The following is a 26,508-nucleotide window of genomic DNA, read 5'->3' on the forward strand; positions in this document are numbered from 1 at the left end:
GCTCCATCGTCTCGGTCGTCGCTCGCCACGCCACCACCAGCTCCACTACTATTGGCCTTCCCATGCTTTGTTGGTAACAAATGGCCTTGAACCGGCCCATCCGAGAGTTAAAAACCTATACGCCGCGCCGCACAACGTCGCGAGCGCTTGGGCTAGGCGCACTTAGGGGCTTTATTGTTTCCGTGCGTACGATTTTTTCTCTGGTGTGATCCGATTTTGTTCGTGGTCCGGTATTTGTTTCTTTCGTTTCTTCCGCCTTTTCGTTTTGATTTTTGTTTAAAATGTTTAGATTTTTAAAAGTAGAAATTTTGGAAAAAAAAGTCATTTTCAAAAATTGTCTATATTTTCAAAATGTTCATACTAAACACTATTTGGATTTTAAAAAAATCTAAAAACATTCAAATTTGTTTAGATTTTGAATTTCGCTCAAATTTTTAATTTTGTTCGAATTTTGAATTTGTCGGAAATTGAATTTGAAGGTTTTTTATTTTTTATTTTGAATTTGTTCCAAAAATTGTATTTTGAAAACAGTTCAAACCAGCAGAACAATTCAAAAATAGAGAGCCAGCGTCAAGAAACAGATAAGACGCCTGCGTCAAGCCCCTTGGCTGGCCACCAGCACCTCCTTCGGCCCAAGTCAGACCACGATCACACATTCGCATTCCCCAAGTCAGACCACGATCACACATTCGCATTCCCGTGTCTGTTTAATAAACACACCCCTGCCTCCAAACTGTAAACGCGATCAAGTCCAGCACATCCGCTCCTTCCTCAATCCTTCCTTCTCAAGGAGAGCGCTTTCCGGCCACCACCACATCCGTCCTTCTCTGCTTCTCCGAGCAGCCGGGCGTCGCCACCCCCCTTCCAGCTACTCCATCCAAGCCGCAGTTCCGTCCCCGACCTGGACCTCATCCCCCCGCGCTCCCTCGTGCTCCGCTCTGATTTTGTTTCTATAATTTTCCATCTCTCGCCGTCCTTTGCTTCCGCGATCGCTCATTGCCTTAATTTCCTTCTTAATCCAATCTTGGTGAGGCGGCTTGTTGATTTGAGGAAAGTTGATGTATATAAACTGGCCGATTTCGTTATGATAGAGCGAGGTGGGACTATTAAACACAAAATATTTTGGCATGTCAGGGCTAATGCAGTATTTGGACGGGGCCATTTGGATTAGACGGGATGAACATGCCTTGCGGCCCATTGATTGATGCATCTACGGGCCTCTCGAGGAAGAACGGCCAGCGCGGCTCAGGAGGGAGGAATAGCTCAGCGATAGAAAAAGAATCAGCGAACCGGTACATGACAATTGATGTATTATATTATGCTCAAGAGTGCCCGTGCGTTGCACCGGGAGAAACAAATACTCACCTCTCCTCTTGGTGATCATCGTTGATGTTTGTCATGTTTCTCCTATTAATGTCGAATATATATAATCACTTATAAGAGTTCATTGATGCACGCGTCACCTTTATATAGATGTTATTAATATATGAATCCAAATGAATTTACATCTAGGATTTATTTTTATTAACCGGCAATGAGGAATATCGCTACTTTTACCTGGCTACTCCATCTTCTTCCGTTGACCGACGCCATCACCTCGATTCCAATCTCCGACTGGCATTTCTCCTTCCCCGATCTGGCGTTTTCCGTGACGTCTCTCTTCCTTCGTCCTTCCTCCCGTGGGGCGCTCCCTCGGCAGCCGCACGCCGCCCTCCTTCGCGGCCTCGCCTCCCTGCACGAGCTCTGGCCACGCCATGGCCGCCGCACGAAGCTCGCACCAAACCTTGGCTTCCCTCCCGAAACTGCAGTCGACCTCCGCTCCACCTCGTCGCGCGCAGAGATGAGCCCGCCGCCAACGAATTTGTGTGTACCTGTCTGGTGCAAGAGATGTGTGTCCCGTTTCATGGTCTGCGCATTCTCCGCTCTGGTGGTCGGCGAGGGACCAACCGGCGGCGGGAGGCGCGCAGAAAGGGCGCTAGCGGCGGGGGCCTGGACGGAGTGTCTCTGGTGGCGGGAGGCTTGCGGACGGTGGGGGGCTATCCGAAGGCGGGAGGCGCGCAGAAGGAGCACCAGCAGGCGATGCGCGCGGTTCAGGCAGAGCAGTTCTCTACTTCTCTGCTCTCGGCTGGAGGAAGAAAAGAAGAAAAGGAAAACGAATCGGTACATGGTAATTTGATGTATTATGTGGTTTGGTGGGAGGGCAAAACGGTCCAAAAAAAACGTTGACGAAAATTTTGGCAGAAACCTTAGCTCCTTTATTATTAGGTATAGATACCCGACGTTTAACAATCTATTTCTTGAAAAGTGAGGTCAACTCGTTGTATCGCAATGAGCTAGCCTACCCGTGCGTGTAGTGCTGCTAGCTTTGCTTGTCTAAGTTGAACTCGGCGCATCGCCATCTGCCGGCTTGCATATGCTAGTTAGTAATTGCAAATCAATTACAACTGCCTACCTATAGTTTTATTCAGTAGAATTAGAGGATTTCTCTGTATTGTTTTGCACTTCTCTACACATGCTTAGCTATTGTGTAATTGCTAGATTTAATTACTGTCTTTCCCGTGTGTCGTATCTAGTGCTAATTAGCTAGTTTGATTATTATCAGTAGATCATATTAAGTTGTGTTTGTAAAGCTTAATTGGTACAGTATGCTCACTCTACTTACTATCAATTATACTCTTACCGGGTAGGTTAATTCAACAAGTAATTCTTTTGTTGCTCAGCATATCGCTGTTAGCTGCTACACTTATGCCATGCTATTTATCAACATTCACCTTACTTGGTTAATTTATGCCTGTTGGATTTTAGATATTGCTCCCATCGCATGTGCAATTTATTTCAATATGGGTCATTTATCTACGTATGAGTATGACTAGTAGCATGTAGTTTGTTTGCACATTGCATTTCAAATCTATGCTATCTATGCACGATTCGCTTAATATGTTTTCTAAAATATTTCGTTACCCGATATAGAGCGATCATCATGCGTTGTACTCTAGTTAACCCAAATCCTGTACGAGTCATTCCAGCCTCGTTCTTGTACTATTTATGCCGCACCATCGACACATGTTATTTATTTGGATCTTTCTATTTGGATTTTAGTGGTGTTTATTCGAAATCGGTATTTATTGTGGTTCATCGTTATGACGAGTAGGGAGTGACGGGAACGGGTCGAATCAAGACTACGAAGGAGGGTTTTTCGACAACAACGAAGGCATGCCCTCTCATCATATTTATCCCAGTTTTACAACTTGCATGTTATTTTATGTTTTACAAATATATGCTATTTTATTCCAGTAGCTAGCGTGTCGATTGACACACCAACTTGATCTGCTTGTCGCCTTTTACTTGATACCCTGAGTAGTGATTATATATAATCCTGATAGAGTAGAATGCTTAGCCATGCTAAATACTCATTAGGAAACTTCATGTTGCCTCTTCGGAGCAATTGATCGACCTACGGGTCAAAATACCCCTTTGAAAGTTGTTGAGCTCGTTGAGCTGGGCTAGTTAGCCATTGTTGTTTCCTCTACTCTATGCTACTCTGGGTGAAACTTACCATCTAAACATGGCGCGGGCGACAGCTGGATCAGTTGTTGAAGGAGCGATTGGCTGCCCTTCATTTGTTGGAGGGGGCAATCCGTCGTTCGTGCCGCATAAGGATCCTAACAAGTCTTGGATTTGAAGATTGTGACAACCATACAACCACATGCTATATGGGCACTGGCTTGGTTGAGTATGTTAGTCAGTCTTAGGTGTCGATGTCGCCGTACCGCTGATGAGGTGTCTGCCTACGGGGGAACCTTCGGCACAGATGGGGGGACCGGTTTGGGGACGTACTCTCAGTTCCGTGCGCCATACCCGGTGGGCATGTCACATCTTTGGGGGATCTAGCTAAAAGACCTCGTCACAAACTCCCTATTGCTATGCTAGCGACGGCTGGTTGCAACAAGGCGAGATTGTGACATGTGGTGAAAGTGTACCACCTCTGCAGAGTTAAACCTATTCGAATAGTCGTGTCCACGGTCATGGACGACACATGAATCCTTCTTGACATACAGGAACCTGTTTTGCTATTTCCCTCTTTGCCTCCATCTTTTCCTTGGAATCTGAATCCCATTATATATGTGAGTTGTCATGGACAGTCACACTGATGAGAAATATTACACTGAATATAAAACATGTTTTCGTCTAAAACTGCTTTTATCAAATCTAGTGTTGTATTGCAAATAAAACTGGCTTTTCTGCAAAAGAACCATATAGCCTTTCTTTGAAGCCTCATGTAGATTTAGTAGGTTTGCACGAGGGGGCATGTTGAGTACGAAATGTACTCATGGCAAAACTTTTGTTGATATTCAGAGTACTATGAAGATGGTGAAGACTATGGCGACTACGACGACACTGAGGAGTGAGGCCTCGTGGACTACATCGACTGCCTGTGGCTGAGATGGAGTTACTTCGCATTTTATTATCCGCTGTGTTTTCTGGTTGTAATAAATGTCACAAGACATTTCACTTTGTGGCTCAAACTTTGTAATAAGTACTTTTTGCACGTTCTGCAATGATATTTATTTCGCTGTGTCGTCAAGTTAATCCTGGATTGACGAGTAACACAGGGGGGTCGGAATGTTAAGTTCCGGTTCTCACAGAAGTGCTATCAGAGCCGACGTCGACCTAGTCACGTGGCCTTGGTTAGAATGGAAAAACTTTTATAACAATTTGAAGAAAAACAATTATTTAATTATGAAAGTCCTCGTAGTCTAATTCCTGACTATTGTTATTCCTTGTCTTACCTTGTTCACCATTTGTTCTTAAAATTCTTCCCTAACCACTTCTTTTGTATACAATATCCTATCTAGACGAAAGCCATCTCAAGAACGCATGGATTCAAGAGTCATATATCAAATACTTCATACTTCAATACCCAGTCGAGAGAAGACGAACCATATAGGATGAGTTGAATAGAATCCTTTTAGATATGTACTACGTATGTTAGGGGATTTTGCTTGAGTATTGACTACATCTGTTTGGTTATTTCATGTAGTCATACTAAACCATGTTTTACAAAGTAATTTGATTGAAGTTTATTTGGATATTCCATGTTTGGTTACAGATTTGGTTATGGGTTAGTTTCCTTTTCCCTCTTATCTATCCTAACTTGGAACAACGACACAGGATGAATGCAAATCGGGGTCGTGGTCGCGGAGGACGCGGACGTGGTCGCGCGCCAGCGTTTCAGGAGGACTTCGTCGAGGGTGAAGTTCACGACACGGACACTGACACCGAGAATGAGGGACCAGAGTAGCCGCCACCATCGCCACCGGTTAACATTGCGCAAGTGATGCTGATGCAGACACAGCTACTGCAGCAGATGGCCGCCACTCTGGCGAATCAGAATCAGAACCAAAACCAGAATCAGAATCCTCCTCCACCGCAGTCCAAGCTTGCAAAGTTCATGAGGACAAAGCCACCCACCTTTGCGGGATCAGCAGACCCTATTGAGGCAGATGATTGGCTGAAGGATATTCGCCGGAAGCTCAACCCGGTGAGTGTTAACGCTCAAGACCGTGTGAAGTATGCTGCGCACCAACTCCAGGGTGTGGCCGCGGATTGGTGGGAGAACTATTGTGAGGCGCATGATGATGCCGAGGGGATCACATGGAATGAGTTTGCTGAATCATTTCGCACTGCACACATTCCAGCTGGTCTTATGGAACTGAAGAGGGATGAATTTCGAGCTCTGGTTCAGGGGAAGATGACAGTCTCTGAGTACTGGGACCGTTTCACCCAGTTATCTCGCTATGGAAGGGCGGATATTTCCACTGAGGCAGATAAGATTTCTAAGTTTCTGAGGGGCCTGAACCTAGGTCTGAAGGATAGGTTGGTGTCTCATGATTTTGCCAACTTCCAGAGTTTGGTTAACAAGGCTATTCTTCAGGAGAATTCAAAGAACGAACTTGATGAACACCGCAAGCGCAAGGCACCGCAGAGTCAGTATGGGGCAGGGAGCTCACGCCAGAAGAGCAATAACAACCCAGGATACCGTGGATCAGGTGCAAAGCCAACGAAGCCTAATCACAATGCTTCGTATGGTGCCTATCATACTCCGAGAGCTGAAGTCGGAAGGAACCATGCCAACACCGCTGGGAAGACATGCTACAACTATGGCGAAGAGGGTCACTTTGTTGTTGCATGCCCGGGCAAGAAGAACACCGGGGCGATGCCAGTGAAGTTCAACTTAGGGTCCGCCGCCAAGACACCAGCAGCGGGACGTGGAAGAGGCGTACTACCTACCCCGGGAGGCGCACATCATGCCTCAGGACAGCAAGGACGTGGCCAAGTCAACCATGTCACGGCGGAACAGGCGCATGAAGCTTCAGATGTTGTCCTTGGTATGTTTCCAGTCAACTCATGTTATGGTTCAGTACTTTCTGATTCTGGAGCTTCCCATTCATTCGTTTCCAAGAAATTTGTTGAAAAACATCATTTGAAAACTGAGGGTATGAGTCGGGAGATGGCAGTACAATCACCTGGGGGAATTCTTACTACGGGTTTAAAATGTCCTAAGGTGATCATAACGATCGAAGGGGTAGAGTTTCTAGCAGACCTCATAGTGTTAGACTCTAAAGGGTTAGATGTTATTCTGGGCATGAACTGATTAGTAAAACACAAAGCTATGATAGACTGTGGCCTTGGAGCAGTATCGCTGACTAGTAAGAATGGAACTGTGGTGGATTACCAACCCAAGTCAGCACCTCATACCGCAGCGGAAAGTATTCTGAACAGCTTGAAGGAGATGGTTGTCTCAGATGTTAGAGTGGTTAAGGAATACCCAGATGTTTTCCCGGATGAATTACCCGGTCTGCCACCAGACCGTGAGATAGAGTTTGCCATCGAGTTAGTCCCGGGCACTGCTCCTATTGCCAAGAGACCATATAGGATGCCGGCAAATGAACTAGCTGAAATGAAGAAGCAAATCGAGGAGCTTTTAGAGAAGGTATATGTTAGACCGAGCACCTCGCCTTGGGGAGCACCGGTGTTGTTTGTTAAGAAGAAAGATGGTACCATGCGAATGTGCGTCGATTACCGTGCCCTAAACGAAGTGACCATCAAGAATAAATACCCTTTGCCTAGGATTGATGATCTGTTTGATCAATTGAAGGGAGCTTCTGTCTTCTCTAAGATAGACCTCAGGTCGGGATACCATCAGTTGAAGATCCGACCCGAAGACATACCTAAGATAGCCTTTGTCACTCGGTATGGTCTCTACGAATTTCTGGTGATGTCCTTTGGACTCACGAATGCACCGGCCTACTTCATGAATCTCATGAATAAAGTGTTCATGAATTGCTTGGATAAGTTTGTCGTAGTGTTCATTGATGATGTGTTGATTTACTCTCGTAATGAGGAGGATCATGAAAAGAACCTTCGGATTGTTCTGGAAAGGCTTAGAGAACATCAACTTTATGCCAAGTTCAGCAAGTGTGAGTTTTGGCTGAAGCAAGTGGATTTCCTTGGTCATGTCATCTCGGCGGAAGGAGTAGCAGTGGATCCAGCTAAAGTGGAATCAGTACTTAGTTGGAAACAACCGAAAAATGTGTCAGAGATACGCAGTTTCCTTGGTCTTGCAGGATATTACCGTCGATTCATAGAGGATTTCTCGCGGATTGCAAGACCGATGACACAACTGATCAAGAAAGATAAAAAGTTTGAGTGGACACCAGCATGTGAAACGAGTTTTCAAGAACTCAAGAGGAGATTGACATCGGCTCCGGTGCTAATACTGCCGGATATTCGGAAGGATTTTGAAGTTTATTGTGACGCTTCTAAACAAGGATTGGGTTGTGTGCTCATGCAACAAGGCAAGGTTGTGGCCTATGCATCGAGACAATTACGCCCTCATGAAGTGAACTATCCTACCCACGACTTAGAGTTGGCTGCCGTAGTTCATGCCTTAAAGATATGGAGGCACTACCTTATTGGCAATCGTTGTGAAATATATACGGATCATAAGAGTTTGAAATATATTTTCACTCAACCGGACTTGAATCTGAGGCAAAGGAGATGGCTGGAGTTGATTAAAGACTACAATATTGGCGTAAATTACCACCCTGGTAAAGCTAATGTCGTGGCTGATGCGTTGAGCAGAAAGGTTTATTGCAATAACCTCATGATTCAAGAAGCTCAGCCAGAATTGCATGAAGAGTTTAGAAAGTTGAACTTGAATGTGAGTCTCGCTGAAAACGAGGAGGTATTAGAAGTCAAGTTCACTTTAGAGGATCAAGTTAGAGAAGCCCAGAAAAATAACACGGGATCGAAGAGATTCGAGCAAAAATCAAGTCAGGAGAAGCGCCTGAATACAAGCAGGATGAAAGTGGAAGCATTTGGTTTCGAGATCGCTTGTTGGTACCAGACCAAAAGGAACTCAAGGATGCAATCATGAAAGAGGCACATGACACATCATATTCCATACACCCGGGAAGCACAAAGATGTATCACGATCTCCGAGATAGTTTCTGGTGGTCTAGCATGAAGCGAGAGATTGCAGAGTATGTATCTAGGTGTGATGTATGCCGTAGAGTCAAGGCAGAGCATCAGAAGCCTGCGGGGCTGCTTCAACCACTCAAAGTTCCTGAGTGGAAATGGGAAGAAATCGGGATGGACTTCATTACAGGACGCCCGAGGACGACAGCAGGATATGATTCTATCTGGGTCATCGTGGATAGATTAACCAAGTCAGCTCACTTTATTCCGGTGAAGACCACTTTTAAGGGGGAGAAATTGGCCGAATTATACATGGCCAGAATTGTTTGCCTACATGGAGTCCCCAAAAAGATTGTGTCTGATCGAGGTACTCAATTTACCTCGAGGTTTTGGAAGAAGATACACGAAGTCTTGGGCACGCAGTTGAATTTTAGTACCGCCTACCATCCGCAGACTGATGGACAAACTGAGCGAGTGAACCAGATTTTGGAAGACATGCTTCGGGCATGTGCTCTAACCTGTCAGCGCACATGGGACAAGAGTTTGCCGTATGCAGAATTCTCTTACAACAATAGTTTTCAAGCGAGCCTACAAATGTCCCCATTTGAAGCTTTGTATGGACGGAAGTGCTGCACCCCACTTAACTGGCATGAGGTGGGAGAGAAACAAGTATTTGGACCCGATACTCTAGAGGAGGCAGATAAGCAGGTAAAGATGATTCGGGAAAGGCTACGGGCCGCCCAATCTAGGCAGAAGGTATATGCGGATAGACGCCGTCACGAGTTATCATTTGAGAAGGGTGACGAGGTGTACTTGAAAGTATCTCCACTTCGCGGGATGCGACGTTTTGGACTAAAGGGAAAGTTGGCACCTCGATACATTGGACCGTTCACGATCACCGCCCGGCGTGGCGAGGTTGCTTATGAGTTAGCACTACCCGAGAAGCTATCGAAAGTGCATAATGTGTTTCACGTGTCCCCGCTAAAGAAATGTTTTTATAAGCCGGAAGAAGAGGCTCGGAAAACCTCGCTGGATTCCATAGAAGTTCAAGATGACTTGACTTATGAAGAGTACCCCGTTAAAATTCTTGATGAACAATTGAGGACAACTAGGAGGAATGTGATCAAGTTCTGCAAAGTTCAATGGAGCAACCACAGTGAGGAAGAAGCGACATGGGAGCGGAAAGATGCCCTCCGGGAGGAGTTTCCAAATCTTTTCTCTTAGGTCGAATCTCGGGGTCGAGATTCCTTGTAAGGGGGGTAGAATTGTAACATCCGGATTTTTTTTATGAGCTGGTTTTTTTTTTATATATACCGGATGCTGCATCGAAATAAAATAAAGGAGTATTTTATTTGGAGTTCTTAAATTTGATTCTGTCGAATTGGTTTTCTGTGGTTAATTTGCCAATTCGCTCTTATCTGATTGTTTACAAAATAAAATCACATTGGAGTTGATTCTTTGGCCAAGCACTTGTACGTGCATGCATGCCATACTTGGCTGCACTAGCACGACGTGTTGTCCTTCCCTATTCCCTACGTACGCACATCGCAGTATTCTGTACCCTGACCCTTCTCTCTTCTGTTCCGAGCTAGGTAATCAGTACAAGCTGCACCTATCGATCCTTAGCCTGGTCTTTTTTTTCCCTTATCGTTCGAGCGACACGCCCCGCACCAGCCAACTAGCCCCTCAACCCAGCCGAGTAAACAGGCGCTTGCTCGTTCTCGCGCGCCGGGAGTCCGTGTACAACACGTATAGCGCCGTGACGTGGGAACAATCTTTCCGATTCTCCCGGTACGATACCGCCTCTCCCAGCTGCCTATAAAGCCTCAGGCCTGCGCCCCTGGCTCTTCTTTTCCACCCCACGCCGCCACCCAAAAGCCCTAGGGTTTAGATCGATCCAATCTTGCCGAGACCTGCGACGCCGCCGCCGAACGCCGCTCACGTTCCCGGCGATTCAGTGCACTAGAGGCGGAGCTGCTGCGCCAGGAGGATCACCGGGACGAGGGGAGTTCATCCACGAAACCAGAAGGACGAATCTCTGCTCACCGGCGTCACCCTCGGCACCAACGTCAACTCTGGCCACCGACTTCAACCACGGACTGCGACGAGCTCGGTGAGAACCAGCAGAAATCCTTACACACACGCGCTACACATCTATATGCCTACCTCCTAGACATGGTTTCCAGCCTTAATTTTACAGTTTGTCGAGTCACCGGTGAACCGAATGCCATCTGGTGGCATGGTCAGGTTAGGCCGCCAAGAACACGTTATCTGATCTTGAGCCCAATCTAGGAAACGTTTCATGTGTCTCCAGTAAACCGGTAGTGCTGTTAGTGATATTTATACCCGACGTTTAACAATCTATTTCTTGAAAAGTGAGGTCAACTCGTTGTATCACAATGAGCTAGCCTACCCGTGCGTGTAGTGCTGCTAGCTTTGCTTGTCTAAGTTGAACTCGGTGCATCGCCATCTGCCGGCTTGCATATGCTAGTTAGTAATTGCAAATCAATTACAACTGCTTAGCTATAGTTTTATTCAGTAGAATGAGGATTTCTCTGTATTGTTTTGCACTTCTCTACACATGCTTAGCTATTGTGTAATTGCTAGATTTAATTACTGTCTTTCCCGTGTGTCGTATCTAGTGCTAATTAGCTAGTTTGATTATTATCAGTAGATCATATCAAGTTGTGTTTGTAAAGCTTAATTGGTACAGTATGCTCACTCTACTTACTATCAATTATACTGTTGCTTGTTACTTACCGGGTAGGTTAATTCAACAAGTAATTCTTTTGTTGCTCAGCATATCGCTGTTAGCTGCTACACTTATGCCATGCTATTTATCAACATTCACCTTACTTGGTTAATTTATGCCTGTTGGATTTTAGATATTGCTCCCATCGCATGTGCAATTTATTTCAATCTGGGTCATTTATCTACGTATGAGTATGACTAGTAGCATGTAGTTTGTTTGCACATTGCATTTCAAATCTATGCTATCTATGCACGATTCGCTTAATATGTTTTCTAAAATATTTCGTTACCCGATATAGAGCGATCACCATGCGTTGTACTCTAGTTAACCCAAATCCCGTACGAGTCATTCCAGCCTCGTTCTTGTACTATTTATGCCGCACCATCGACACATGTTATTTATTTGGATCTTTCTATTTGGATTTTATTGGTGTTTATTCGAAATCGGTAGTTATTGTGGTTCATCGTTATGACGAGTAGGGAGTGACGGGAACGGGTCGAATCAAGACTACGAAGGAGGGTTTTTTGACAACAACGAAGGCATGCCCTCTCATCATATTTATCCCAGTTTTACAACTTGCATGTTATTTTATGTTTTACAAATATATGCTATTTTACACTGAGGATAGTAGGCTCGAAGTGATGCGCTTAGTTCGACTAAATACACCCCAAGGAGAGAGATCCGGAGATGAATGCCCACGAGTGACATTCGATTCACGAGTTTGATTTTGGGAATTATGGCACCTATGTGGAAAATAAATTTCGAGAATGAGATCTTTATTTGATACTGAACAACTTTCATGTTGGAGTTGAAGAGAAAAGAGATTAAGTGGAACCGGGACATGAGAAGTGGCTGCGATGGCCGTTCAGTGGCCGTGCATGTGTATGTGGGGAGGTCGAGAAAGTCATTCACCACTCAGTAGGCTGGTCTGGTCGACGCGGCCCAATAGCAAAAGGGAAAACAAATAAATAGAAAAGGATACATGGGCCATGGAAAAAATTTGGTTCAAAAAAAAAACAAGAGAGGCAGACAACCCACCATGGCTACTCATGGCTGGCCAGCTGGATCGGGCCATGCTGGCCGGATCATTTTTTTCTCCTTACCTTTTTTATGATTAAGCCATTAGCTCAAATACATCTCAAATAATATCAGAAAGATTTATAAATCTCAAAATTAAAAAAATGGGTCATGTGACATGCCGATTGAGTGCCATCGGCTCTCAATTGCACCGGACGAGCAGCTAGGATAATGTGTTGTGCTCCCGTGGAACTATCGTCGTTTGTAGGCCTAGGCGTGCCTTTCTTTCCCGTGGAATTGCCGTCGGAAGAGGGCATGATTTCGAGGGAATTAATTAGCAGCGTGACACATGGAACAGGGGTTGTTGGACAAAAGGAGAAACGCGGAGGGTTCAACAAAAGGAGGAGTGAGACGCTGTTGAGTGTAACACGGATCCTTACTCCTTTTTTCTAGATAGTTAAGAACTTAAGATTTGTACTTACTCTATGTGCTATTGTATAAATATACACAAAATGGGAGAGATTTGCAAGACGAATGCAACAATATCATGTATATTTTTTTTAATATATATAATTTTAAAATATGTATATTAGTGGTGAAAGTTGTACATCAACTATGCGTGGGAAAACCTACCTTAGGCTCTTTGGAAGGAAGTACAAGCCGCTATCGTTGGGCACTGACACTGTCTTTGCGAAATTGCGATGCCAAGCAATTGCACCAGCTTGTAATACTCCCTCCGTTTTATAGGAAGTGGCATCTTAGTTTTCCATACGCTAACTTTACCACTAATTTCTTTACTATTATATTGGAGTTGGTCGTAGGTCGTACAACGCGTTTGATGAAGGAGATTCGGAGCATCTTGTCCATCAAATCTGCATCTGAAGGTACTGGTAGGTTGTAGTACTCTTGGTTTAGCTAATTACGAGTCTCTGCCACCGATAAGTGAAAATAGTTGACCCCGGAAAGAGCCAGCAACACTCGAGCCCGACCCATCCATGGAAAATAATTCCCCTGACCTACTCGCCTGAAACCCTAGCACATAGTTCTGCCGTCGCCGCTTCCATCTCCCTCACTCGGCTTGTCCCAGCCGTCCTCCCGCCTCCATACCTCCGACGCTTGGATCTTCACCATCGGTGGTGTCGCGCCAGGAGAAAGACGATGGCAGCGAGAAGAAGGGTCGACGCGGTCTCAAAGCATCGCCGATGCGCACTACCACTTCCCTGGCGAAAGGGGGCCTGTCCAGTGCTGGTGACGCCGGCAACGGTTCGGTGGTCCAAGTGGCGTCAGCGTCGGCAACGGATCTGTGGTCCGAGTGGCGGCAGCAACTGATCCAGTAGGCCGACGGCGCGCACGTGAAAAGGGGCAGCGAACTGGCTCCGCCGGCATCCTTGCATGGCAGAACGCTTGGCTTGGAGGTGCGGGATCCGGGTTCACCAGATGACATAATGGCGAAGTAGCAGCAGGAGCGGTCAGAGCTGAAGAAACGGGAAGTGGTGTGATGTCGTATGTCCCGGCGTCAATCGGGTAGCGAAGGTGCAAAGGTATAGTTGGAGGAAGAGGTCTGCTCCGCTCCTTGCTATGCTCTCCACGCTGCTGCTGCATGCTATTTGTGTTTGATTGGTCGATCTTGCAGGTGATGGAGGTGGTTCTGGAGGGGAACATCATAGCATCAGGGAGGTGTTTGCAAGGTACACGGTGTAGTTCGCCGTCTGCAACCTTCTGCTTGTATCCTTTTCCTTCAGTTGGGTCAGTAGCTGGGTTAGTAAGTAATAGAAACTTGTGTATCCATTACGTCTCAAGTTCAGTATTAGAGTGAGTAAACCTGATGCATACACACAAGTTCTCATGCTTTCTTTAGGTCCATGTCATCATGCATTTATAGAGCTTGAAACAATTCAAAATGGTCTGATGTGTTCTGGAAAGTTGGATGCAACCCTTCAAACGGTTGGATGTGTTTGTTGTGTTTTGCAAAGTAACTAAGTACTTTTGACTTAAAGAACTTGTTCTTGATGCGTTGAAGCGGCAACACATTCTCTGTTTTATTTTTATATTGAAGAAACATGAGGTTTACTCGCTGATGCAATGACCCAGGGGTGAAATGATTGATAGCACAGTAAAACTACCAAAACCAACAACAAGATCATCAGGGGCACATATTGTTGCTAAAAAAAATTCAGCACATGTGCTGACATGCCACCTAGAACAGAGGACAAGCAAAAGCCTTTCTCACTAATAAAAATTTGATCTCCCTCTCTAGCAAGCCTTTCACACATTAGTTTCTGCATTCATGCCTCATGCAAGATGCTAATAATCATGGTCTAGAGGTTGCATCCCTCCTGTCTGATAATGATCTGTTATGAATCTGTTGTTCTAGATTTGTGCAATGTTTTTCAGATTTATGATTACTGGTCTTTATTGGATCGAACTAATGACTCTATGCCATTAGGCATACCGTTTTCTCCTGTCAGTTCATGAATTACATCTTCTTGTGCTTAGTTATGTATTACTTAATTTTTTTATTCATCAATGATTTGGCAGGGAAAAGATAAGGGAGTAGGCATTTGTTTGATAAATCTCCAACAACAGTTTTGAATTGAATAGTTATCATGTTACCCAGGTTTGGCTACAACTCTTGATTACCCATAACTGGCTTTTATTTCTTACTTCTGGTCATACCATGTACTTAAACACCTTCTTATCTGCAATTGCTTGGGAGATGAGATTTAATTATGATAAGCTTCTGGCACTCTGACCTTTTGATCTGTGTACTTAGTTTTTCTTGCCCTCGGACCAAGTAAATTAATACTCCGTATTTAATTAACACAAACTTTTATTAGTACATGAGAATAAAGTTTCATTGCAAATGATTCAACTCCAACCAGGCAGCCAGTAGTTTGGCATGTTCATGTCTTGCTCTTTCCGTAATAATCGAGTCATAGATTTTGTATTCCCACTGATGCTAGCAAAATGACTACATATCATCCTCCTTTACTGATGTTGCAACTGATAGCGCACTTCGTGTAATGCCCCCCTCATAAATTGTAAGTATATGATATGGAAACTTTTGCTTACATCTATTTATTTTAGCATCCAATACTTCTGTAGCTTATAATCACTTCTGTAGCTTATAATCAGTATTCAGCAAATGGATTTTGTTCCAGGAAACCAACAGTCAATTGCATCTCTTTTTTTAGTGTTAGGCATACATGTTTATGGCTAGAGCTAACTTATGCAAAACAGCATAAGTTAGACTAGGTGAAATCATTCTAGGATCTAATCGATCATCTTAGTGATCCCAGGATTTTTTTTGTAGATAAATCTGTAGTGTTTATTCTTATTAGATTTTGTGGTTTGTAATGTTACATTTGCAGTATGGTTTGTTGTTCACTTGTGTTTCCATGATGAAGGCACAAATGCATCTAATGGTTCAAAATGAATCCATCAGAATGTTATCCTTCTTAGTGCCGTCGGACACCCACGTTATGCTGTTGGTGTTGCCTCCATTGTGATGCTTGGTCATCCCCACAATTCGCTCTGTTTCTTTGGGGATCCAAGATGGAGCGAGGTCATCGCTGAATACCGCGAATTCCGCTTGTGATGGTGCATCTAGAGAGCTCAACGAGGTTGCCAGGCCATCCGGTACTACGGAAAGGTAAGGATATGCTACTTCTTTATTTTCTCCTTCCTTTCCCTCGCATTTAACCATTTTTTTTTGTTAATATGGGGATGGGAGAAAATAAGGAGGTCTTGATTCAAAGATATCAAATGCTCTTTGGTTGCCTATCCTTTGGTGCTTGCAGCGCGTGATGCCTTCACTTTCTTTTGCAGCCTGCTACATGCTAAATTTCAACATAAAGGGTTTGCTTTATGGGAAGGTTCTCATACGCCCAGACCTGCCTCTCCCTCGCACAGGAAAGCCAATCGCTGATGTGCCTTTGACTATTGATGTCGTGCCATGACCTGTGAAACCAGTCGAGACGGATTCCCCATTCGTGAAACAGACACTTTGTGCTTTCATGATTACCGGTTTCATGGAAGAAGTCTCACGTGCACAACTAGAGTATGCTAGGTGCGCTGGTAAGGGATGCTCTTGCATCAAGACATGAAGAAATTTGGTTCAGCGTGTGGTGCTTGAAGATTGGAGAACATCCTAAATACTCTTCAGGCTGAGATTTTAGTTGCTGCCAATTGGGCTCAGTTAGCAGCTTTTGATGGATTCAGATCTGTTAACTGATTCCCTGGTCTAAAAGAAAGAATGGTGGTGATATTGATTGATCGGGTGCTTGCATGTCTATGGCAGAACTCAAGTATTTCCTGAGTCAAAACTTTGATTTTTGTTCCTTTAGTTGGCAAAGAGAACTTCAAATAACAGAGTAGCAAATGTCGTGGCAAGGTTGGGCTGCTTCTTAAATTTGTATAGACGTTCATGTGGACAATGTAATGCCTGGTCTATTTGAGCTTATGGTGAGCGATATGGCTCTGTCCATGAGCAATGCAATATATGTGCATTTTTCCTCACAAAAATAGTACTTCCCCTGTCTATACATCATGCATCTAAATTTGTCCAAATTTGAAACATCCTTTTATGAATGGAGGGAGTATGCATTTGTTTTTGATTGTCTGAGATGTAAAAGAGAAAAAAGTATCCATATTATACCTTCTAGAGGCGTCGGGCCTTCTTACTAGAATATCTTTTGGATATATGGGACGTGCTTGAGGATCTGAGGTTGCGGCCTGATGCACGATGACGACGAGAAGGTGTGCAAGCTGGGCGATCTGGTTCATACGATGTTGCAGGAGGGTTTGTCAGGGTTCTGGTGTTGTTTGCCCAGACTTATTTGTTTGCGCGCAGGAGACGAACACACTAGACTCCCGGAGCGTTCCAACGATTACAATATGTTGTCGACGAACACACTAGACTCCTGGAGCATATCAACGATTACAATATGTTGTCATTATTTTCTTTTGCTGGTGTATAAGATACTGCTGAGCATACATTTTATAGAGCCAATGTGAATTCTATATTCTTGTCGATATATTTTCTACAAAGGAACCAAATAGCTATGCTTGCAAATTTATTTAGAAATGAATATTTCGTACTGATATTGGATAAACTATTTCCCTTAAGTTCAAATCCGAAGTGTTTGGTCAAAAGTCCCTAAGGACAATCTAAATTGAGTAGATGTTTGTGGAGCATCAAAATGTACTTCCTCCCTTCCTTTCTATAGTGCCTATTGTATTTTGGCACGGAATATTAGCGCAAGCCATTTTTTTCACACAAAACCCCCTAGCCACCTTAGAGATAAAATGGGAAACTGAAATCAGATCTCAGAAAATAATCATGTTTCCATAACAGATCGCGTCATGTACTCCCTCTCTCTCGCTATTCTTTCCATAATCAGATTGGTTTCCACATTTTCTGGACGGGAATAGATTTGTTTCCAGATTTTCTGGACGGGAATAGATTGGTTTCCAGATTTTCTGGATGGGACAGATTCGTTCCCAGATTTTCTGGACGGGGACAGATCGGTGGAAGGGGTTCTTTGCAAAAAAAACATAGCTTTACTCTTATATTCAGAAACAAAAGCGAAAAAACAATAGGCATTATAGAAAGGAACTGATGGAGTATATTAAAGTGGTGCCTTAATTGTATATAATGCATATAACCGGGAATTATCAAATACGTTATATTTACATGTGGCTGCTGAAAAACTTGCACGACATGTTGTACGATGAAAAAATTTAATAACCCGTAGCAACGCACGGGCATTCTACTAGTGATTAATAATATATGTGTTATCAGTGGCGTAGCCACATAATGAGCCATGTTGTCAATTGACTACACATGTTTTTGGTAAATCCTTTGTATGTTGATATAAATTATGCAAATAATATTTAAAATAAATTACAATACATATATTTGACATCACAGATTCAAAATGACAAAACATACTTCAAGTTCTGGCTCCGCTGTTATATGCTATAAAAAATACCATTGAAAAGTTTATTTGAATATAAGCTCAATGGTATAACTTTTGAGACATAAAATTTGTAAGCATATAAATTTACGGTGAAACCTAATAAACCTCAAAAAAGGGATGAGGGGGTATCGTTTTGAGGAAAATGATGGAGCGCGCGCCAAGCAATTGCCGCGTTGGGGTTCCAGCAGGCCCCGCCCCATGGCGTCTGCCATGTTACATGGACCTTTGCTTCTCGTCTCCATCTGCAATGCAGCCCCACTTGCCATTAACAAAAAAGGGTATCCTAGCAAAAGAAATGGCAATGCCGCGAGAAGAAAAATGGCCCGACTGCCATTCCTTCCTCTTAGAAATAGTTAGCTTTACATCTAGGCTAAGTAGTAAGTTAGCTTTCTTATTAGGCTAACCATTAGCAGTTAGACTGCGTTGTCCAAACGTTGTTTCTTCTCAAAAGTCGTCATGCCTGTTCCAACAGGCACAATCATTGTAACCGCATATGTATGCAACTGTTGGGAACATATAAATACCCAACTTCTTGATCAATACAATCAATTGATTCTCTCAATCATTTTATTCTCAAACACGTTATCAGCACTTTGTCTCTGCCGAGAGCATCAGGCCAAGAAAAGAACAGAAGAGAAAGGGAGAAGAGAAGAAGAGCAGCACGGCTCGACGGCCCGGCGGCATTGGCACAGACTCTCCGGCGGGACGCATGGCCAGGCCGCTCCCGACGGAGGTCCTCAGCCCCGACGCGGCCACGGCCTCTTCAGCGCGGCTCCTCCCTGCAACGTGAAGAACGGCCTGCGCGGCGCCCCCAGCATGTGCAATGAGTACCGGGCGCGGCCAATCCATGAACGGCGGTGGCGGTGACGGCCCACGGCCGGCACGCGTACCAGCGTCCTTCGACGCGCGACGCGCTCGTTTCGACAACGAGGCCGCCGATGCGGAGACGTGCTAAGCACGCGCGGCGGCCCTCGTCTCCGACGCTGCTCCTCGCGGCCTGGATGCATGTGCGCCGACGACCATCGACCGGACTCCTTCCGGCTTCAGGCACGACTTACAGCGGAGCGGCGTTGTTTACTTGTTTCCCTGTAGTATCTAAAGGTATAATTGTTGCACCCCCATGGGGCATGGAGAGGCCATCCACGATATGCCACCAGGCGCGCAAGGGCTGGGCGAGCGCCTCGCTTCTCCTTCCACGCTTAGGCCACGTGTCGATGCGAGATTGGCTAAGCTAAAGGAGAAAAAGAAAAGAATCGGAAGGAGAGGGGAAAAGGTGCCCACCACGATCCAAACCCTACCCATTCTGGCCTTCTCCTCTTCTCCCTCGCGCCTCCATCCCAGCCGCCACCACGCGAGCCTCTCCTCCCCACGGCGCCGCTGGTCCTGCTCCGGCTCCTCCCGCAGGAGGAGATGAACTGGAAGATCGCCTCCCACTCCCGCGTCCCTCCCCCTTCCTCTCTCGCGGCGCACCTCCCACTTCCTCCCAATCCCCTCCGCGGGAGCGCAGCTCGGGCGCGCGGAGCAGGGCCGCCGGTGGAGGCCGCAGCCCCCAAGGTATGTTGGGCACGAGCGCCGCCTCCCGCCGTCTCCATCGCCGGCCGGTAGCAGCACCGACCTTGGGCTCGAGCGCTGGCTCCATTCGGCTCGGGCGCACGGAGCAGGGCCGCCGGTGGAGGCCGCTGCTCCCAAGGTATGTTGGGCGCGAGCGCCGCCTCCTGCCGTCTCCATCACCGGCCGGTAGCAGCACCGACCTTGGGCTCGAGCGCCGCCTCGATTCGTCACCATGCCCGGCTGGGAGCAGCGCCGGTGAGCCCCACCTCCCCTTGTCGCCATGGCTTGCCGGTAGCCGCGCCGGCCTTGGGAGCGAGCGGCGACGGGCGGCTGAGGTCCCCATCACCGTCGCCATGATCCAAATCAAGCCCTCTGTATGTTTGGATCAGAGGATCGATGGGATATTCAACATGGCTCACAACGATTGTTCAGGTTTGTACCCAAAATCCCCTCCTTCTATTTTCTGCTTGATTTGTGACTGAGATTCGAGGGCTAATGTTCTTCCCCTTAGTTCATTAGGATTGGTTTGATCTATATACATGCAAGAGTTTGAGTCACTCCTTTAGATTATGCAGCAACAGTGCCAGACTCTTGGCTTTGGTTTGCATATGGGGCCATTAACATTTTATTTAGTTGAAAATTTCATGGTTTGTTTTGGTCTACAAGTTGTGATTACTTCATTTCAAACCTTCTGGTTTCGTTGCAGAATCTATAATGAATTAACCAGGTATTTTGTGGGCTCGGTTGATTCCTTAACCAGTCAATATTTGTCGCCTGATGTGTTTGTAGCAGCCAACACGCTTCCCTTCCACTTCCCCAGGTAACCTTCTCTTCATTTCCTCTCTCTTTTCTTGTTTGTGCAAATTCATTTTTACATGTGGCTGCAAGGCGTTTGATGGAAATCCTAGCAGGCTGCAATAGAAGATTAATCCATCAAGGAGGAGCAGCTTTGAAGCGCCTTGGCCTACCCTACTTGTTGTTCACTGGTGCGCTCCTGCATGAGGTGCCTGCGGTGGTACGCTCTCTCATGTTTGTTGCCTTCTGTAGCATTTTCCTCCATTTTTAATGTTGATAGGTTTTGCAGCAAGGTTTAGGCCACCAGACATGTTGTTTACGGCTCGATCCATCGCAATGGACCTCAAGGAAAACTTCTCGACCCACAGGTTCCTCTCTCTCTATATATATATATATCATGTTGGTAGGCTTCTGTAGCATTTTCCTCTATTTTTAATGTTGATAGGTTTTGCAGCAAGGTTCAGGCCACCAGACATCTGCCAATGGATGTACAACGAGGTTGTACAACGACAAGAACTGAGAAGGTGAGGTGAGGCACCTGGCATGATGGAACAAACCGAAGGTATACTGTTAACATAAGAACATAGCTGATAAATTTGATACTTGAGCCGTAACTACTCAAACATTGACCTTTTTAGTGTTTTCTTTTCCTTTTTAGGTTCATTATCAGACATGTACATGCCTGGTGTTGCATAATGCATCCCATGCTTTGCTTGATCCGTTGTTATGTTACTCATGTTCTAAGCCAAATGTTTATTTAGATTTGTTCTAAGCCAAAAGTGCTTCTATTATTGTCCCTCTTGTTAAATTTTATCGGTTTGAATGTATAACTGAGTGGTAATTAATTGCAAGGTGATAGCATTATGATAAAACTGAATTTGGAATAAATATTTTGTGTCACTTTAAATGTACAACAATTTAGAATAAATTTCTTCTTGCAACAATGGTTAGAATAACTGAATTACGGTAAAGTCGATAATGTGTCCTTTGAATGTTGTACTAAGAATCTGCATATAGAAAGCAGAACACGCAAAGAAACTGCCCATATTTTAATTGGCGATTTTGAAGGAAATATCTGCTGTTTGACGGCTGAAACCGTTGCGCTTAGCCATTACATCACTGTAAACTGAATCATATCTAGCCCGATCGTAGCCCATTAGCTTGCATATATACTAGCTTTATACCATACAATACTTTTTCTTCATATATTATATTTAGTGTTAGCTTTGGCAATTTTTGCAGCCGTTGCCGAGCTTCTTGATAATGCAAATAACAAGGTAACCACTGAGGCTTAATTAGCATCAATATATTTGCCTATAGTCCGGTTCCTTTCACTAATAATGTTTTTATTCAAAAGGTAGTGATAATGGATTTGTTCTTTGTTGGTGCATATATATATATTTTTTAGATGCTTCAGACATGTTATTTCTACCTGAGTACATATAAATTTCAGTATGCTCATAAATCATTTGAAGCTCTAAGCTTGTGTGAGCTCCAATGAAATTGATTGGCCGGCCAAAGGCCACAGTGGGCCTGTACAGTTATGGATGGATGGCGACCGAGGCTGAAGCGGCACTGGAGATGGAGGATCTCCTCCATAGCGCCGTTTCATCGGGATTTGGCGGCCGGCCAGAGGCCATGATGACCCTGTACAGCGACGGGCAGGCGGCGGCCGAGGCTGGAGGCGACGCTGAAGAAGGAGGATCTCCTCAACAACTTCGTTTCATCCGAATCAAGCTCAACTGCAAAGGTAAGATCCCGATCTGCCCCATTGCTGCATCTAGATCTAAAAACACAAGCTTTCATCTTGCTCGTGGCCGTGCTTGTGATGGTGTAGAAAAGGAGAAGACCCCGACCACTCTAGGAACTTAGCCTGGAAGCTCTAAGCTACTGATTTATGCTCATCCTTTTTGTATCCAGTCAATGAAAGTATATAACTTATTGGTCCATGCCAATAAGACATTTGAAGCTCTAAGCTTGTTTGAGCTCCAATGAAATTTCTGCTGGTGTTGTGTGTGTAGTGTTGAGTACATTCTGAATATGTAATCTCTTTATATGCTTCATCTATAAAGATGCGATTTTTTTCAACGCATGCAGGTTGATGCAAGTTTTGCCAAGAACACTGTCAGTTTAGCGGTTTTAATTATACAAGCAATGGGCTCATTTCTTGCTACTGGAGGTAAAAGTGAAAGGTAGTTCATTGTTATTATTGTCTGAATTTTTTTGTTTGAACTGATGTGTCTCGGTGACACAAAATATCACATTTGGCCTCTGAAAAATAGCACACAGTTTCTGTAATGACCTTGGTTTGAATTAACAGAAGTGTGCAACTACATCAATGTGTACATGTTATCTAAATAAAGTGACATGCTATTAAGATTTTGTCTCAGTCAGTTTGGATGGAAGCCTAGACTTCTAGGTAAATCTTAATCTTGCAGGTGTTTCTGCTATTGAGATTACAGATGTAGTCTATTATGCTTCCAGAAGCTTCATTACTGTTTTTTTAGAGAATGCTGCAAATAGTTACTGTTTTGATTCTCGATTCTCTTGAATACGTATGAGATGTGACTATATAGGCACATTAGTTAAGTAATCCCAACAAGCGTGTATCTCTCTTTTGTTCACTAATTGTTTACTCTTGATATTTAGTCTGTTGTGTTGCTTTGTTGCTGCACCATGAAATTGAGTCAGGTGCTCACAAATGGAGCCATGAAAAGGTAACATGAGTTATAATATTTTCTATTTTTTTATCTCTATTTGTGTTGGATAACTTCGAAAAAATTTCTTAACTTTTCTACTGTTGTTATTGGTTGCGTTTATATGTGCTTTACGGGAAGAGATGCCTCCTTTTCTGCTTGGATCATTAACCTACACCGCCTAGGTCATCCTCTTGTTGGAGAAGTTGTTTAGTTAATATCAAGTTGATCATAATAGTAGTTTATTGTTCCAGATGGTACATTGGTAGTTAGGAACATTGCTAGATGAGGATAGTGTTATATACCCTGATGAATTTTTTGTCCGCATTACAAAATAAAGAAGTTTTTCGGGAATGCTCTGCTTGATTGCATTTGGATTTGCCTATGGTTGATTTTTCCACATGGTACATTGCTAGATAGGCATTTGATAAACAAGAGCGGTGTTATCTGCTCTAGCGGAATTTCTTTTTCGCTGCACATAGAAAGCAACAATTTATTTAATCAATATCAAGTTGATCAAAGAGGGTAGTGTTTTATCTGTTGGGAGAGCCCTGTTTTAGGAGTTGCCTCCTCAGATTGGGTTTGAAGAGGTTGGTTCAGCTAAAAGGTAGCTTCTATTCTTACTGGGAACAATCTCCAATGTATAGTTATAACTATACATCGTGGGATTTTATGCTGATTGCAGTTTTTTGTTATACATTTATCGGCAAGGTTGATGTCATAGAAAGCTGCGGCAACTGTGGCAAACGGTCAGACAAAGAAGAGGTCGTAGATCAATAGGTATAACATCAAAATGATTTATTTTCGTAATTTTTATGCTTTGATTGCCTTCTAAATATTTTTATTTTCCTGAAATTATCTGAAGTTTCAGATGACTTGCATAGTTGCCTGTGAAATATACTGCTGCACTTAACTACTTGACTTGACTGTTTAATAAATTGACTCTCTCAGTCATGGTACTTGCTTGTGTAAGCTACCAGTGATAAATTACGTGAGTAATTCATGGAGAAATATATTTGCGAGGGATTTTCTGAGAAATAGATCAGGTAATGTCTCAGATTTTAAGCCCATGATCGTGTTAAGATTTTGACTATTGTCTAGGATTTGTGTGCCATTTTTTTGGCAAGGGATGGTTCAAAAGTTGTGTATTTGCCATAACCTGTCATATTCCAGATGAAGCCTTAGCTTCCGGGACATATATATTATGCTGCTAAATAGAAGATGACCTCATTTATATAGACTAGAACTGCAATTGTCAATTGTTAATCGTTCTTCATGGAATCCCTTGATCTTATATCTAAATTTAGAAGGGTCTTAATATTTGTAACGTCTTGTGATTTGTCTCAGTGGATTTTACTTTATCAATGCCCTTTCATTGAATACGCAGTAAGACCAAAAATGAGAAGTTGGTTTTATTTTCTCCTAAATATGGTTGTCTTAATTGGCTTCATGCACATCATGTAGATAATTAGCCATCTATCTTCCCTTTATCGCAGCCTGGAGGGGACCTTAGGTCGGCACTTAAGATGGCTCGGCTCACCTTGTTTTTATACCAAAGACCTGGAGAAAAGGGGATAGCTTAATTCTAAATTTGAAGATGAGCTTGGGTAGCGGGTGCAGAACCTGAATTTGAAGATGCGCAATGCTATTTCTCGATTGCAATGGCAAAGTAACTACTTTTGTTTGCATTGCAATTACATCTTAGGTAGTTTTTCCAACCTCCTTACTAAACCTTCCGTTGGTATTCATTGCTGAAACCAATTTCTATTCAGTGCTGCTCCAATCCATCTTCATACAGTACTCAAATAACAAGCATAAAATCAATGTGGTATTGCGGTTTTCTTTTGTTTCAGATAAAGTAAGTGTTCTATAGGGGAAGGATTATTTTTCTGCTTCACTGTCCAGGGACTAGCTAAGATGTCTCAAAAGTCATCTGAGTTCATCCAATTAGTTAGTTTTTATATCTTAACTGAAATAGAATTTTCGGATTTTTTTCCTTTTGATTTTCCTTGGTGTCTAACTTGATGAGCTAGAGAAACAAATTTGTTGTTGATTTACGAATTTCTCTTTGATTTACCAAAAAAAAAACTAACTTGGTTTTCATTGCTGTCTAACTTGATGAGTTGGAGAAAATCACAAACAATTGCTTAAGAAATATATGCTGCCTAACTTTGTGTCATCGATTTTCACTGTTTCATCACATTTATATGCTCCGTTACGAATCACTGGACCTAGGTATGTGTTCACGGATTTGATCTTCATGTGTTAGTTCATTTATATGAGAAGTTACTTTGTTCAGTCTAAATACCATCTCGCATTTTGTGCAGAGATGGCAAGACTGTTATCATCTGATCAGTCAGGAGAGTGTTGCTCTAGGAATCGCCGCTTCGGATTGGGTCTTAAGGCATGCTTCAGTTGGGACCTCCGTTTGAGTTTGAAGAGGTATTTTTTTTTACACATTATACGGTCCTGCAGGAGCTATGAAACGAGATGGTAATATAAATTTAGAAGCTTTTGTATAATCTACAGTTATCACTTGGCAGGCCAATAAATATCACTTTGGAAATTTGGTCTTCAGTGGAGCAACCAAATATGAAGCAAAGATTAAGGAGAAAGCAAGGACAATAAAAGCCACTTTTATGTAACAAAAGCCACTTGTGTATAAGATGAATAGTTGGTTGTATATAAGTTCTTCTCAAATAATGATTTCGTAGCCTCCATTACTCTGTAAGCTTAATAGAAAGTTTTGACATAATGTTTGTCAGTGCAAAAGACGGGGCCAGAACTTCATAGTAAGAAAGCATAAGGTGTAGATCTTATGCCTTTTACTATATGTTGGTGGCACGCTGGCACTGAGATGAGGCCACTGATCTCCTTAGCATTTTGCATCTATTTGTATATTGATATGTTTGTTTTTTGCTGCAATTCCCAAACTATGCAATGGTTCCACCTGTGTATGTGTTTATGAGATTGCCGACCTACTTGGTATACTGTTTGCTATTTTTTTTGTAGTTCTGTGTGATTTATCCTAATTCCATTCTATAAATATAGTTTGGTGAAACATAAGAAATGTATTACCATGTAGCCAGTTAGTTTTGATTGTCGTTATACATAATATAAATTGACATGAGCTTCACGGAATCATGCAATTTTTATCACCATTACATAGAACGTATATTGACATAAACTTCACGGGATCGTGCGCCAAGGCGCACATCTAAATCTAGTTGATGTG

General features: G+C 43.6%; 2 protein-coding genes and 1 long non-coding RNA gene across 48 annotated transcripts; all 3 read left to right on the forward strand.

The window, feature by feature from the left end:
• Positions 1 to 649: 649 nt before the first annotated feature.
• Positions 650 to 1,447, forward strand: LOC127306078 (uncharacterized). Its single transcript, XR_007854382.1, has 2 exons — positions 650 to 1,027; positions 1,135 to 1,447. It is a non-coding gene; the product is annotated as an uncharacterized lncRNA (long non-coding RNA).
• A 3,891-nt stretch (positions 1,448 to 5,338) lies between these two features.
• LOC139832625 (uncharacterized) lies at positions 5,339 to 6,655 on the forward strand. Its single transcript, XM_071822423.1, has one exon. The coding sequence runs from the start codon at positions 5,339 to 5,341 to the stop codon at positions 6,653 to 6,655; it is 1,317 nt and encodes a 438-aa protein (XP_071678524.1).
• Positions 6,656 to 19,330: 12,675 nt separating this feature from the next.
• LOC127306079 (uncharacterized) lies at positions 19,331 to 26,222 on the forward strand. Of its 46 annotated transcripts, none has more exons than XR_011747637.1 (10): positions 19,342 to 20,214; positions 20,489 to 20,602; positions 20,694 to 20,797; positions 20,867 to 20,945; positions 21,032 to 21,139; positions 21,820 to 22,327; positions 22,675 to 23,880; positions 23,985 to 24,053; positions 24,225 to 25,715; positions 25,817 to 26,222. XR_011747637.1 is itself a non-coding variant. In XM_071822864.1 (9 exons), exons 5-8 carry the CDS (start codon positions 21,121 to 21,123, stop codon positions 22,677 to 22,679), a joined length of 288 nt encoding a protein of 95 aa, XP_071678965.1. In that variant the 5' UTR covers positions 19,345 to 20,214; positions 20,489 to 20,602; positions 20,694 to 20,797; positions 20,867 to 20,945; positions 21,032 to 21,120; the 3' UTR covers positions 22,680 to 25,715; positions 25,817 to 26,222. The 46 variants fall into 46 exon arrangements, 3 of the variants coding, with proteins under 3 accessions (XP_071678964.1, XP_071678963.1, XP_071678965.1); XR_011747640.1 differs by having other exon boundaries at positions 22,675 to 23,294; XR_011747635.1 differs by having other exon boundaries at positions 19,343 to 20,214; positions 22,675 to 24,053; positions 24,225 to 24,319; positions 24,770 to 25,715.
• Positions 26,223 to 26,508: the final 286 nt, after the last annotated feature.

The sequence above is a fragment of the Lolium perenne genome, chromosome 6 (genome assembly GCF_019359855.2).
Source record: "Lolium perenne isolate Kyuss_39 chromosome 6, Kyuss_2.0, whole genome shotgun sequence".
Lineage (NCBI taxonomy): Eukaryota > Viridiplantae > Streptophyta > Magnoliopsida > Poales > Poaceae > Lolium > Lolium perenne.